General features: G+C 44.8%; 2 protein-coding genes across 4 annotated transcripts in view; one reads left to right on the top strand and one right to left on the bottom strand.

The window, feature by feature from the left end:
* HCN1 (hyperpolarization activated cyclic nucleotide gated potassium channel 1) overlaps nucleotides 1-14890 on the bottom strand; it is a 537736-nt gene that overhangs the window by 398736 nt on the left and 124110 nt on the right. Inside the window, exon 1 of one of the 2 annotated variants that reach the window (XM_068249560.1) lies at nucleotides 2010-2255. The exons of the other annotated variant lie outside the window; for it this stretch is intronic. The gene's annotated coding sequence lies outside the window, so the exon portion shown is untranslated. Of the gene's footprint in view, nucleotides 1-2009; nucleotides 2256-14890 lie in introns of those variants that run through there. 2 annotated transcript variants of the gene reach the window in all.
* On the top strand, nucleotides 1410-7696 carry LOC137528276 (uncharacterized). 2 transcript variants are annotated; one of them, XM_068249577.1, is made up of 2 exons: nucleotides 1410-2880; nucleotides 7259-7696. In XM_068249577.1, the coding sequence occupies exons 1-2, from the start codon at nucleotides 1893-1895 to the stop codon at nucleotides 7309-7311; spliced, it is 1041 nt and encodes a 346-aa protein (XP_068105678.1). In that variant the 5' UTR covers nucleotides 1410-1892; the 3' UTR covers nucleotides 7312-7696. The 2 variants fall into 2 exon arrangements, with proteins under 2 accessions (XP_068105678.1, XP_068105673.1); XM_068249572.1 differs by having other exon boundaries at nucleotides 6252-7696.

The following is a 14890-nucleotide window of genomic DNA, read 5'->3' as shown; positions in this document are numbered from 1 at the left end:
GCTCTCCCCCATTTAAGTTGGGCTCCGGCTGCCTTTCTGTGTCCTCCCGTGCCGTGGATGGTGCTGTGTGCACAATAGCCTCCCCCACCGCTGTTCAGGACGCCAACCAGACGCTCCACACTGAATCCTTGGCTCTCACTTCCGCGCCTAAGCACCGCCCGACATGTTTCGTCATAAAGACTCATCAGGAGCTGGGGCTTGGCGCATTCGTGAGAGCTTATGTACCTTCCTCCTCCCCCTGTCTGCGCTGTGCGCATCTATCCGCCCTCGTGACCCCATGCGTTCCATACCTCGGTGTGATACGCGCTATGCGTCTCACCCAAGCGGCCAATCGTGCGCTTCACATCTCAGCGTAACTCACGCTATGCATACCTGCCATATTGGGACCATCATGCGCTCCACGCTCCAGCGTGTGTCACGCAATGCGTTCCAGCCTGGCTGTTCCTGTTTCTATATACACTGAGTACTTCGCCGATCTATAAGGACAGGAATTACACTACTCAATAAAAATTAATTAAACCTCCTCAGGACCATCACAGGAGGCACAATCTCCCGCACCATTCTAATTCCTAATGGGGAAAAATTTGGCTTTACTCCTATTATTTTCAGATAAATCCCCGCAGCCCACTTAAAGGGGAAGTTCTCGTTTACAGATAAGAGGACATTACTTAACAATTACTGCATATATAATTGTACAACATATATTTCCCACACCCAGTGTCCTTTTATTCATTCCCTACTATCAGTTCCCATAAAGGATATTCATATTTCTATTTCAAGTGCATATTTAAACCCCCTCCCTCTTACTCCCCTATGTGACCCTTCACTTCGGACCCGCGTATTCCTGGGTCCTAAATAAACCCTAAATCTGTGATTGAAAATTTATAGTCAAACTATATTCAAACTAAAAAATTTTGTGAGTTATAATAAATAAACATACCCCACACCCCACAGAGGAAGAAACAATCCCCTTATTGGCCTCAATTCACAAAGCTTAAGGCTCCCTGCACACTGCAAATCCGTTTTCCGATTCCGATTCCGATTCCGTTTCCGATTCCGATTCCGTTTCCGATTTTCCTTGAATACATTCAACAGAAAAACGGATCAAAAAACGCAGCATGCAGTTAAGATTAAAAATCTGAATCGGAATCGGATGTAAAAACAGATTAAAAATCTGAATCTGAATCTGATTTGCTTGCAGTGTGCAAGAGGCCTAACTCCTGTCTTTAATAACTCTTCTGAGCTGTTTTACAGTTATCACCATGGTGATGTAATTGTAATAACTGTAAAACAGCTCAGAGGAGTTATTAAAGACAGGAGTTAAGCTTTGTGAATTGAGGCCATTGTGTATAACCTAACCCTAACCTTAGGTTATACACAATATAACATGGGAGGACACAGAATGTAAGGCCTGAACGATAGCATTGAGTGAGGGCCTCTTGGGACTTTGTGGCCATACAAAATATATATTCAGTTCAGCTTTATTCTAGTCATGTATTGATCTATGTTTGTGTTTCTGTGGTACTGGCTTTCCCTCCTTTTCTTTCAGGGTCCTGGGATGTTACTGAGGCTGTCATCTCTGGGCAGAAGTTTGACAGTTAATCTGTCCTGATTGGCAGCTGTCAGAGGGAGTGGGGAATCGGCAGCCAATGAGCAGTGACTGTCTCTCACAGCCTGAGTGATGCTGTCAATTTCTCCTCACTTTCAGTCAGGACAAGCTGCGATTCAGATGTGCTGACAGTTCTCTCTGTGCCTCAGTTTCACAGAACCCTAATTTTCACTAATTATTTAATTTTATTTCGTTTCTCTTATTTTATTTCTTTTCTTTGCAAATTTATTTATTTAATTTTTAAATTTACCGGGTTTTCCTGACTAATCCTTTGGATTCTACAATGGATCAAATCTTCACAAGGCTGGCTGCTGTGGCTAGATCTGAGGGGGGAGAGGAGCAGCTCCGCAAGATGCTGGATTCTTTTTTCCCAATATCACCCCCTTCAGTTTCCACTGACCTGCCTTCTACTTCAGATACTTCCAGCCATCAACTCTCCCCTGGTGCTGTGGATGTGACACCCGTGGTCCTTTCTGCCTCTTCTCCATTGGATCAGCCTCCCATTCCATCTGCTGGCCGCTCCAGGAAGGATCATCATCTGGACCAGCTCTCTGCATCTGCCGGAGTGGGGACAGGCTGTTTAGAAGCGCCGCCAGCTAAGAGGAGCAAGAAGCCTAGGAAGCCCTATTCCCCTGATGTGCAGGGAAGGAAATCTAAGCACACTGCCCACACAGGAAGCAGCCGCTCTGCTAAGGGCGGAAGTGGGCGTGGTCACGTGACTGTCAGGGGCCATCTTGCCAGTGATCCAAGGCCTGCCTGTGCTCCAGGATCTGTCCCTGCTGGCACTGCCCGGAATCTGCTTCCTCAGCAGCTATCTATGGACTGTTTGCGTCCCTCTGCTCCTGCTACCTGCTCCCCCCTCCTCTCTTCCTGCATCGCTGACCCGTCGCTCCCATCCACCTCTGCGGTCACTCCTCCTGGGGCTCCCATCTTCAATCCACCACCCATCTCTTCTCCTCCTGTGCAGCATTCAAGCGCTGCCAATGCTGCTGAACCTAGGGCTCTGGATGCAGGATCCTCTTTCCACCTTCTGCTGCAACAGCTTCAGGGACTTTCCTCTGGGGATCCTCCACGGGCCGCCTGCTTATCAGGGGCCCCTACTGCCACATACAGCCCGGATCCTGGATCGTTCCAAGGGCCAGCAGCTACTCCTGCTGCAGGCAACCAGGACGGACGTCAGCCTGCTTCCGCAGCGAATGCCGTTGCTGGTGACGGGGATTCCAGTTCCTCTGATGGGGAAGCCGATGCTCCAGTCCAAACTACTAGACACGGTGAGAGCAGGGGTGAAAGCGGGGGTTTGAATGAGAGGTTCAATGTTTTAGTTGATTGTTTGAAGCAGGTGGTTGAAAGACTGTCTGCTCCTGGTTATGCTGCTTCACCTGCTGCGGTCTGGGTTCCTCCAGGCACTCAATGCTCTAATGCTGTTGTCTCTCCTCCTGTCTCTGCTCCTTCATTGCCTGTGGCTGATGTTTCTCTTCCAGTTCTTAGATCCGGGGTTTCGGAACTTTTATATAAAGAATCTTTTCCTTATGTTCCGTCACCTTTGGGTTATCATTTGCCCCAGACTGTGAAGGAGAAGATCTGGAGAGGAGAATATGTAGATCTTTTATCATTATTGCCTTTCAGCAAGGATTACCTTTTGAAAGATAAGAAGGAAGAGGAGGACAGGCGCAGGCCTGTTACGAGATCGTTTAATAACTGGCTGCAAGCCTTTTTAATTTTGTCTAGTGTTATTGTTGAAAGGCAGCCTGAGTTGGCTGCTGGGTTGTTTCAGCATTTGGATGCAATATTCGAGGCCCAACGCCAATTTGGAGGGATAGCTTGGTTTCAATATGATGATGCATTTCGTCAGAAGCTGTCAATCTATCCCTCCATGCGTTGGGGCTCGAAGGATGTCACACTCTGGTTAAGCCTCATGCTACCCCAGCGCTCACAATCTTCTAAACCGGCTCCTTCAAGTAGTAGTTCGGGTACTGTTACCTTTAAAAAAGGTTTTTGTCATGCGTTCAATGAGTCACAATGCAAATTTGCGGCTAATTGCCGCTACAAACATGAATGCGTGAACTGCGGCGGCCTGCATTCGGCGGCTCGTTGTTACAAGAAAGTCTCTGCGGCTGTTCAGGGCTCCACTAAGGAGTCCTTTCTCAGAAGCTCGGACTCCAGTGAGGGTTCCCGAGCTAATGCCGTGGCTAGAACGCTTTCCAAATCCGGAGATCAGTCGATTTCTGGCTAACGGTTTTTCATCCGGTTTTTATATCCCTCATTTTACTGGCTCAGGTTGTTCCTGGGTCAACAACCTGAAATCAATTAATACTTTGTCTCATATAGTTCAAGAAAAGATTGACAAGGAGATTGGAGCTGGCAGGGTAGCAGGCCCTTTCGTAGCACCGCCATTTCCTGACTTTAGACTGTCACCCTTGGGAATTGTACCAAAAAAGGATCCAGGCGAATGGCGCCTAATTCACCATTTATCTTTTCCCAAGGGTGACTCTCTAAATGACTCAATTGATGCTCATCTAAGATCGGTCTCTTATTTGTCTTTCGACCAGGCTGTATCCGTGATCAGAGGTTTTGGTAGAGGTGCTTTGCTCGCGAAAGCTGATATTAAATCAGCCTTTCGTTTGCTTCCGATCTGGCCAGGGGGTTATAACTCCCTTGGTTTTCAGTTCAATGGATTCTTTTACTATGATATGTGTCTCCCCATGGGCTGTGCCCTCTCGTGCTGTTACTTTGAAATTTTTGCTTCATTTTTGGAGTGGGTAGTGCAACAAGAATGTCATCTCGGTTCGGCATTGCACTACTTGGATGATTTCCTTTTCGTCGGAGCCCCTAGTACGGACGAGGCCTATCAACTGTTTATCACTTTTCGTCGCATTGCTGACAGAATTGGTGTTCCACTGGCTGAAGAAAAATCAGTCTTACCGACGACCGAATTGGTATTCCTGGGGATTACCATTGACACTGTGTCAATGGAGTTCCGTTTACCTCCAGAAAAAATTTCTCTGCTTAAATCTTTGCTTAATCGGTTATTAAGCAAATCGAAAGCGACGGTCAAGGAGTTACAGGAGCTCCTTGGCCGTTTGGCTTTTGCGAGTCGGGTTATGCCCATGGGGAGGGTTTTTTCTCGGCGGACAGCGCGTTTATTATCTGGTTTAAAGAATCCGCTGTGGCATGTGCGCCTGACTAGGGAGGTGAAAGAAGACTTACTGGTCTGGTATAGTTTCTTGCTTAACTACAATGGCAAGTCCATGTGGCAAGAGGACTTTGTCAAGGATGAGCATATGGAACTGTTCACGGATGCAGCCGGGTCGATTGGCTATGGTGCATATTGGAGTGGTCACTGGAGTGCGGAGAGATGGCCGCCATCTTGGTTCGAGCACGGGCTAGTTAAGAACATTGTCCTGCTTGAACTGTTCCCTGTATTAGTGGCATTTTCTATTTGGGGAGAGGCATTCGCTAATAAACGCATCCTGCTTCAATCGGACAATAAGGGTGTTGTCTATGCAGTGAATTGCCTCTCTTCCAAGTCTCTCCCGGTTTTGCAGATTCTTCGTCAGTTAGTCCTGCTATGTCTCAAATTTAATGTGTGGTTGAAGGCCACGCATTTACCGGGTAAGTCCAACCTTATTGCTGACGCTTTGTCTCGGCAGAACCTGTCTGTCTTCAAGGTTTTGGCTCCAGCAGCAGACGAAGAGGGGATTCAGTGCCCGGCCCACTTATGGACATTAATTGGGACTTGGTGACAGCTTCTGTGCGTAGCTCACTCTCTGCTAAAACATGGGCTGATTACTCAGCTGCATGGCAGGAGTGGTGCAATCATGCAGAGTTGTTCCGCAGGTCTCCCTTTGCTGATGAGGTTGAACTGATAGTGTCTTTTATTTGTGCAAAAGTTTCTTTAGGGGTCTCTGTCTCATGCTTGCAGAAGAAGCTATGTGGTATTTCCTTTTTTAGGAAGCTGCATCATTCGCCTCCTTGCACGGACTATGGCTTGGTAAGGCAGATGATGAAAGGCTTCCGCACAGGCCTTTCTGTTTCGGATGGCCGTAGACCGATTTCCTTTGAATTATTAGGGGATTTGTTGCAAATACTTCCCTTAATTTGCGCTTCGGAGTATGAAATCCGTCTTTTTCGTGCTGCATTTTCGTTAGCCTTTTTCGGCGCTTTGCGAATATCGGAAATGGTATCGACTTCTAAATCAAAGCATTCGGGTCTGCGATCTCAGGACGTATCTTGTTCGGATAAGTCGGTCCAAATTTATATAAGAAAATCTAAAACGGATCGGTTGGGTCGCGGGGCGTGGATTTCCTTGTTTCGTTTAGACGGTTCACTTTCATGCCCGGTTCGCTCGGTTAGCGCATTTTCCGCGGTTCGTTCGTTGTCTCCTTCTTTTTTAGCACATGCTGATGGATCAGCTCTTTCGATGTTTCAGTTCAGAGCTGTTCTCAGCAAAGGCATGAGCACCTTGGGTTTGCAGAGTTTCAATTTTTCCAGCCATTCCTTTAGGATTGGAGCCGCGACCGAGGCTGCTAGGTTAGGTTTATCTGAATCTGTTATTAGGAAAATAGGTCGCTGGGATTCCAATAGGTATCTCCTTTATGTTCGGCCTTCATTGGTTATTTAATTACCTGTATCTCTTTCCTAGGTTTGAAACGAGTGGTGTGGATCATCGGCCACTCCTTCGTCTTTTGGGCTCGGAGGAGGGCTAAGATGAGACCTTATAAAGACAATTTGGACCTAAACCTTGATATTTTTCAAATCTATTGGAAAGGATGTAGGGGTATGAGGTGGGATGCTCTGATGTCTAAATTAGCCTGTCTTCTGGAGGAATGGCCAGTTCCCGATATTTTAATCGTTCACTTAGGTGGCAACGATTTGGGTAAGGTTAAGACTTTAACTCTCTTGGCCAGGATGCGCAGGGATTTTACCCAGCTGCACGAGTCTTTTCCGCATACTATTTTGGTTTTTTCAGAAATAGTCCCTCGCTTGATCTGGTTTTCCCCCAAAAAACGTTTTATGGAGAAAATTAGGAAGCGGGTCAATTGGGCTCTTTGCAAATTTTTAACCAGAGTGGGTGGTTTTTCCTTTAGGCACACAGAGTTGGAGGGTGGAGTCCGTGGGTTGTACCGAGGAGATCTAGTCCACCTGTCCCCGATAGGCCTTGACATTTTCAACATGGAGCTCCAAGGTATGGTTGAGAAGGCCGTGGGCTGGGGTGACAGGCTTTAGCCTGTCGTGTGGCGGTAAAAGTTGCCCACGGTGGTGGGCGGGCTAAGTTTTGACCTTTAAGTTTTATGATGATTTATGATTGATGATTTGTTGGATGATATTCTTGTTAAAAGTTTCATTAAAGTTATATTGGTTTATTTAAACGAATAATATAAATATTTACATTTATTAAAACCGCAATAAATAACGCCTCCGGCCAATTTTTAATCCACATATGGTTGTTGTGTGTGTTCTTTTAGTTTGTATTTATTTTGTATATGTGCCTCTTAAAGTCCCATGTAAGGCCTGAACGATAGCATTGAGTGAGGGCCTCTTGGGACTTTGTGGCCATACAAAATATATATTCAGTTCAGCTTTATTCTAGTCATGTATTGATCTATGTTTGTGTTTCTGTGGTACTGGCTTTCCCTCCTTTTCTTTCAGGGTCCTGGGATGTTACTGAGGCTGTCATCTCTGGGCAGAAGTTTGACAGTTAATCTGTCCTGATTGGCAGCTGTCAGAGGGAGTGGGGAATCGGCAGCCAATGAGCAGTGACTGTCTCTCACAGCCTGAGTGATGCTGTCAATTTCTCCTCACTTTCAGTCAGGACAAGCTGCGATTCCCTCCCACCCGCCCTCTTTTTTCGGATTTTGAACTGTCGGAGGCTACTGTCTTTATTGGCGGTAAAAGTTGCCCACGGTGGTGGGCGGGCTAAGTTTTGACCTTTAAGTTTTATGATGATTTATGATTGATGATTTGTTGGATGATATTCTTGTTAAAAGTTTCATTAAAGTTATATTGGTTTATTTAAACGAATAATATAAATATTTACATTTATTAAAACCGCAATAAATAACGCCTCCGGCCAATTTTTAATCCACATATGGTTGTTGTGTGTGTTCCTTTAGTTTGTATTTATTTTGTATATGTGCCTCTTAAAGTCCCAAGGCAGCCGGAGCCCAACTTAAACGGGGGAGAGCCCGTGACAAAAAACTCTGAGCCCATTCATTGAGTCTACGGATTGTGAGTGCAATTTGTTTTTATCTTTTAATAAAAGTTTTACAGTGTTATACTATGTCAGCTTTTTCTTCCTTCTGAGGATTATATATGCTGATGTACGTGTTTATATGAGACAACGGGTCGGAGGTAAAGGCAGACGATAGCCAGAGGAGGTGGGGGACGGCCCTAAGTGTCCCTACGCGCTGTTAGACCTCTTTTGAGGTCTTAGGATCTGGTGAGTCTGTTTCCTGGTGGTGTGGTGGTGGATAGTGTGTCATCTGGAGGAAATCGTTGGATTAATATCATACCACTTTCTTACAATCAAGCCGCAGGAATATAACTTTACAGACTGGGGACTCATATTTTACACTATTTTATGAATATTGTGTAGGCTCCACCTTCTTTTAGACATTGTACATTGTAAACATTGAAGGGGCAGCTCCAATATATGAAGGTTTATAGGTGTAGCGCTTGTCTCTGTGTGGATATATTTTCTTACAGCAATGCTACATGTTTTTAGCCATCAGACTGGAGGTCCTCTTTAAGGACACTTAAAGGAAACCTGAGATGCAGGGGCGTAGCAATAGGGGTTGCAGCGGTAGCAACCGCATCGGGGCCCTTGGGCCAGAGGGGCCCCAAGGGGCCCTCCCTCAAATGCAGTATTAGCTCTCTATTGGTCCTGTGCTGGTAATAATCACTTCTATAGACACTTTGAATAGTGGTAATCATTAACAAGCTGTCCCCCATCCCCTTCTTGCACCTCTGACACTGTAGTTGTCCTTGGCAGGTTTTGGTGCGCGATATAAATTGTTATGTATACAGTGCTTGGGGGGGCCCATGTAAAACGTGCATCGGGGCCCACAGCTCCAAAGCTACGCCACTGCTGAGATGGACACACTAAAAGATTTTATACATACCAGGGGCTTCCTCCAGCCCCATGAGCACAGATGCATCCCTCACCGTCCTCCAGAGTGCCTCCGTTCGCCTCGAATCAGTCTATAATTTGGCAGAAGGGCCACGTATGCACAGAAAAGCCAACTGGCACAACTGAGACAAATTACCAGGACCCATACCAGGAGAATGGAGGCACCAGGACTACGGTGAGGGATGCATTGATGCTCATGGGGCTGGGGAAAGCTCCGGGTATGTATAAAATCTTTTAGTGTGCCCATCTCAGCTACACTTTAATAGGTTGCCAGTGAGCAGAGACAACAAAACATTCAATCTACTTTGTAATTGTTTAAATATAAAATAAAACCATTGGATATCTAAAAAAGGTAATTTTTTAGGAGTAGGAGGATAAATACAATTGTTTATCTCAACAGTTTATTTTCAGCTCGGGTTCACTTAAAGGACACCCGAGGCAAAATAAACTAACAACAGTTGTATAGCTTTTTTAATTATTATTATTATAACATCTTATCATACCGTCACAGTTGCAGTTTTGAAACCACACTATATAGAACAAAGCAGAAATAATGACCCTTTGAGCTTTCCTCCAGTAAAACCTTATCTCAAGCCGTCTCTCATTGTTTCTTGGCTGTTTAAGTGCTTCAGTGGGTGGAATAGCTCAGAGAAGCTCTCTTAAATAGATAACTGAAGGTTTTTTTTAATTCTTCCTGTACTGAAAAAAATATGAGACTCTTTTCTTTGCTATTAATGTTCTATTCCTTAGCTGTACACATAAGATTCATTATCCCATACATTTATTTTTGCTTCATGTTTACTGTATAGGATACCAGAGCCCCCAAAAAACTTTGGAGAAATGGGGGGAGTCAGCATATACTACTACCTGTCCTTATGCCCACCGCTCCCCCCATTCTCCTAACTGCCCCTCGCAGCTCACCTAAAAGCCCCTCGGGATCCTCTTCCGGTAGACCGCATCGGGACTTACTGCGCAGGCACCAGACGGGCTCCGCCTGTCCTAAGGCGTGTGACCATGGCTGGGAGTGCACTGCACATGCGTATAAGGTCATATGCATGCGCAATGTGCTCTCGGCCATGGTCATGCTCTGCAGGACTCACCAAGCCTGGGCCGATTCCTGCCCAGTAAGTTCCGGACGACCGGAAGAGGATCCCGAGGGGCTTTTAGTTGAGCTACGGGGGGGGGGGGGGGGGCAGATAGGAGAATGGGGGGAGCAGTGGGCATAAGGACAGGTAGTAGTATATGCCTGCTCCCCCACTTTCTCCAAAGTTTTGGGCTCCGGTATCCTTTAATGCAGGCAACAATCTAACTATTCACAAGATGGGGAGACGAAAAGTGTATTTTTGGGGCACCAAAATTGCCAGAAAAGACCCTGCTCCGGACTTGTTATACGGATGAGTTAAAACATCTGCCTGGGAAAAAAAGAAACTTTTACAGTTGAAAACTTTTGAAAGCCAAAAATGTTTAAAGGACAACTGGTATTCCAAATCAATGCCCATTCCGGTGACATTCAATAGTGCAAGCATTTAATCAACAGTAGTCTAAGCTAAAGTCAAAGGAGGACAGAAGCGCCTCTGCAAATCACATAGAGCAGCAGCCCTTGTATTGGCGGCATTGTTGAGTGCGTTGGCCTTTTGCTTTCCATGCCATTATTCCTTTTTGCACGGTGCACTTGAATAAGCGCGATGTGACAAACAACAAACTTTTTTCTATTGTGCCGTCCCTTATAAACAGCCAATTAGGTAACAGTCAATGTGAAAAGCACAATAAGCAAAGCAAATGTCTGCTTCCATCTACAATGAGACACGTAATTACTAATAAGGTTTTGTAATGAAAAACATATTTAGCACCTAATGATTGCCATTCAGGGGGGATTGGCAGTTCCATCCTGTGTGTAAAAGCTCCTTTATAAAGTCTTTTAATGACTTTATTTTCAAGCTTCAAGGTTAGCATTAATATGACAGAGTTGCTGCATAATAAAGTCGGACTGCGCTGTCAAGCTGTCATAGGACAGAAATACCCACACTGGAATACAGGCGCTAGGATGAGGTAGTTATGCAATAATCTGCTGTGTGTGGCCCCCGTCATGTGTCACTCTGCAGAGGTGGAGAGAATAGACCGTGTGACCAATTCATTGTCACTTGTCAGAGGAACAGAAAACGTAAAACTCAATTTTACACAAGCAAAGATTCCTCCAGCCACATTGTTTTTATTTTATATAGAAAGAGATATAACCATGCCATATTTACAGTGGGATAAAACTCTGACATAACATTCCATAAAAATGTGTTTTCCTACTTTTTATTACCCTTACAGTTATCATATTTGCTTTGGTACACAAGTAATATTGTCAGTCCACAAATAAGTTCCCAAAGTACAGTTTATCTGCCCTGAAAGCTGCCATTGCATTTTATTGCATAGCTGCTGTATTTATATATAAACATCTATCTAGTGATCACTTCTCAGCTCTATCTTCTTCTCAGCTCAGTTTCGGCAGTTTGCTAATGTTTACTAAATGTATCTGACAAAGGAATGTAAACAAAAGTTAATAATATCACCTCTTCGGATGCGGCCAGAAGCTGTCTACTGAAGCAAGGAGCTTTCCACTGAAGTGCTGTGTTTTACTGTTTGAATGCTGTTCTGCTACAATTTGTTTGTAGTAGTAGATTTTATGCTGTAAATAATCTTTGAGAGCAAAGAGGAAATGCTGAGTCTCATGCCACTTTAAAGGAAACCTTAACTGAGAGGGATATGGAAGTTTCCTTTTGAACAATACCAGTTGCTTGTCAGCCCTGCTGATCTGTTTGGCTTTAGTAGTGGTTGAATCACACACCTGAAACAAGCATGCAACTAATCCAGTCTGACTTCAGTCAGAGCACCTGATCTGCATGCTTGTTCAGGGGCTGTGGCTAAAAGTATTAGAGACACAGGATCAGCTGGAAAGTCAGGCAACTGGTATTATTTTAAAAGGAAAAATCTATTTCCTTCTCAGTTTAGGTTCCCTTTAATACAGAGTTTACAAGTAGAGTATTGAGCGGAGGACTGAACTTGCCAGAACTGGCTGAATTGACTGTTTTTGCTTCTTTTTAATGTTTTTGAGTTCATGTGGGCTGTAAGTTTTAATTATTAAAATTTACAACAGACATACAGCAAATATTTTTTTTTTTGGGGGGGGGGTTGGGTTTGAAAACATGCAAAGCTTATTGAAGCATGAGGCTGGGTGCACACATGGCAGTGAGGAAAAGGTCGCGTTTTTACTGCATGTGCGTTTGTACATTTTTAGTACGTTTTTTAAATGAGTCTTATGTAAATCACTAGGAAGTCAACATGAAGCAGAAATATATCAAACTTAAAAGAAAACCCGCATATAATAAAAATGCATGCAAAACGCATACAAAACGTACTAAAACGCAACACCTCTGCGTCACCATTGACTTTCATTAAGCGCGTTTTGGATACATTTTTGAAAAATATGCAACAAAACCAGTGTTTTTAAAAATGCACATTGCAGAACGCAAGTATATGCGTGTTTTCATGCGGCCCATTGACTTGCATTATGTGCGTTTTTGCTGCGTTTTCCCAGCCTAAGAGAAGACCAGCATGCAATATGATACACACAACCTCCGAACTTTGTGAGTAGAGAAAGAGGGACACTTTAAGACACGCCCCTGCCACACCTATAATCATTGCTATCCTACCCTTTATTGAATATGCAGTATATTGTCATTATTAGGTTTATGGAATAGATAATTGGTTGTTATGCTCTAGCATTTTCCTTCAGGGTAGGAATACACTAGGGAGAATCGCATATGCGTTTTTTCACTATGTGCTATGGAAACCGCATATGCGATTCTGCCTAGTGTGTTCCTACCCTCAGTGGGTAACATTCCCACAAGCGCAGGTCAGGTATTTTTCCCCATTTGTTATACTATTAGTTGAGGGAGGGGCTACCCTCAACTGTTGTGAACTGCTGCGGATTCAAATATTCATCCTGGCGCAGATATCCTGGACCATTTCTGACACCTATAATCACGCCCAGTCACGCCCTTAGTGACGCATACCACAAGGAATTCAGAAGCAAAATATGTTGTTCATCATTTAACCTCCCTGGCGGTACGCAGTTTCAGAGGCTGCGTCCGCGGGAGGATTTTTTTAAATAAAATGTGCTTTTTATGTTCTAGCTAGCACTTCGCTAGCTAACTATATCCCCCAAGCCCCGCCGCACCTAACTAAACTCCCTGATCGCCGCCGGCAATATTTACCCCTCCGCGATCCCGCGAGAGCCACAGCTTCACCATTCAGCTTCACTCGTCGCTATGGCGACGATTGGACATCTTTGACGTCATGTGCAGTCCCGATCCCCCCAATAACGAAGCCTGGAGCTGATTGGGAGGCTGCGCCATTGCGGGATCCCTGGGGGATACGTATAACGGCGGCGATCGGGAGGGATCGGTGGAGAGCGGCGAAACTTGGAGGACATAGTTAGCTTGCCAAGTGCTAGCCTAAGCATATACAGCAGAGTTTATTTTTAAAAAATCCTCCCGAGGCCATGTGATCCTCTGCGGCGGCTACCCCGAGTGTAGCTCGGGGGTTACCGCCAGGAGTGTTAAACCACTCTGGTCTATTTGTCTCATCATTAGTTTTCTTTCATATTAACATTTGAAAGTAAAAAACATATCAATTTAAAGAAAAAGTATAACATTTGAAGTCAATTAAAAACATTTTTCAGTAGCAAATACATATACTGTATTTACAAAGACCAGTATATCTGTCCTGAAAGAGGGACAAATGAGGGAGAAAGAGGGACAGGGGGATCTGGTTCCCAAAGAAGGGCTGTCCCTCCAAAAAAAGGGACAGTTGGGAGCTATGTGATACAGTGTTCATACTTCAGAAGGCCATGCATTAGGCGTACAGTATTTGCCAATTGCCATAAGCTCGCATCAAGAAGAGCATTCTTAGGCACTCATCATAAGAAGGAAAACAGCAGCATACAAAGCCTGGCATGTTATTCAAAGGAGTATATGTACAACAGTCATAAAGAAAAAAAGAAACCGTAATCAGTGCATTTAGTACAGCACTGGGCAAACTACGGCCCACGGGCCGGTGCGCTGTAAATCAGGCCCGCCGCTGGGAGGCCAGATTCCTCTAATCCCTCCCTCCCTGCAGAGTCACGAGCAGAAGGAAATCGAGGGTTAACACTCACTTACCGCTGCTTCCTGCCTCGGGTCTCCATGGTCACAGGGCGTCACATGACACGCCATCAGGACATGCCAGCGTATTTGTTTAAACTGTACCATGATTCAGGAACTTAAAGCTACAGGAGTGCATATCCTTTGAGACAAGCAGGACGTGGCAGCCCAATGGAATCTGGGTGAGTCGATCCTTGAAGGGTGTGGTGGAAGTGGCACACTAAACTATCAGTCTAAAGACTGACTGTGGTGCAGCATTCCTTTACTAATGCATTTGACACAGTTACCCTTATAACGGAGCTTTGGTCTGGACCTGGATTGATGAGCAATTGTAATAAAATGTGAATGAAAATGGTAGTAGTGGTGCAACAACAGGGAATGCAAAGGATGTGACTACATCAGGACTTTGGACCCTACCATGTTCCTACTTATCTGCTTAACATACAAGGCAACTTTGGTGATGATAGCATGTACATTCTATCATCACCAAAGGGGCTTTACAATTAACCATGGAATTTGGCACTATTGACTTCAATGGAAAACCGAATTCGGTACTCGGAACTGCCAAATTTTCGAGTGTGTATTCGAACTGCCAAATTCCGATGCCAACCTCGAAATTCGGTTACCAAGAGCTCAGCCCTGATGTAAAACTCACACTTGGGCCTATAGTGCCTGAGCTAGACCAGTGCATGGAAAATCTGTAGGTCTTCATCGTGCCAGTACAATAACTAGACATGTGATTCAGGTATCCAAGTAGATGGATAATAATTCCACTATGAACAAATATTACACATCTCTTCACCCACACACCTTCTTTCACTAGACGCAGGTCAGAAAGGGGAAGGAACATCTCAAAGCAGTGGGTGGAGCGTTCAGTCTGTGAATCTTGTTTACATAACCGGCGTGATAATTAGTCTTGCGGCTAAGAATAGGAACAGTAATCTCCTTATGTAACGCACAGCG

This window comes from Hyperolius riggenbachi, chromosome 1, assembly GCF_040937935.1.
Source record: "Hyperolius riggenbachi isolate aHypRig1 chromosome 1, aHypRig1.pri, whole genome shotgun sequence".
Taxonomy (NCBI): domain Eukaryota; kingdom Metazoa; phylum Chordata; class Amphibia; order Anura; family Hyperoliidae; genus Hyperolius; species Hyperolius riggenbachi.
Note: the sequence above shows the minus strand (reverse complement) of the source record. Positions and strands in the feature narration are given on the sequence as shown.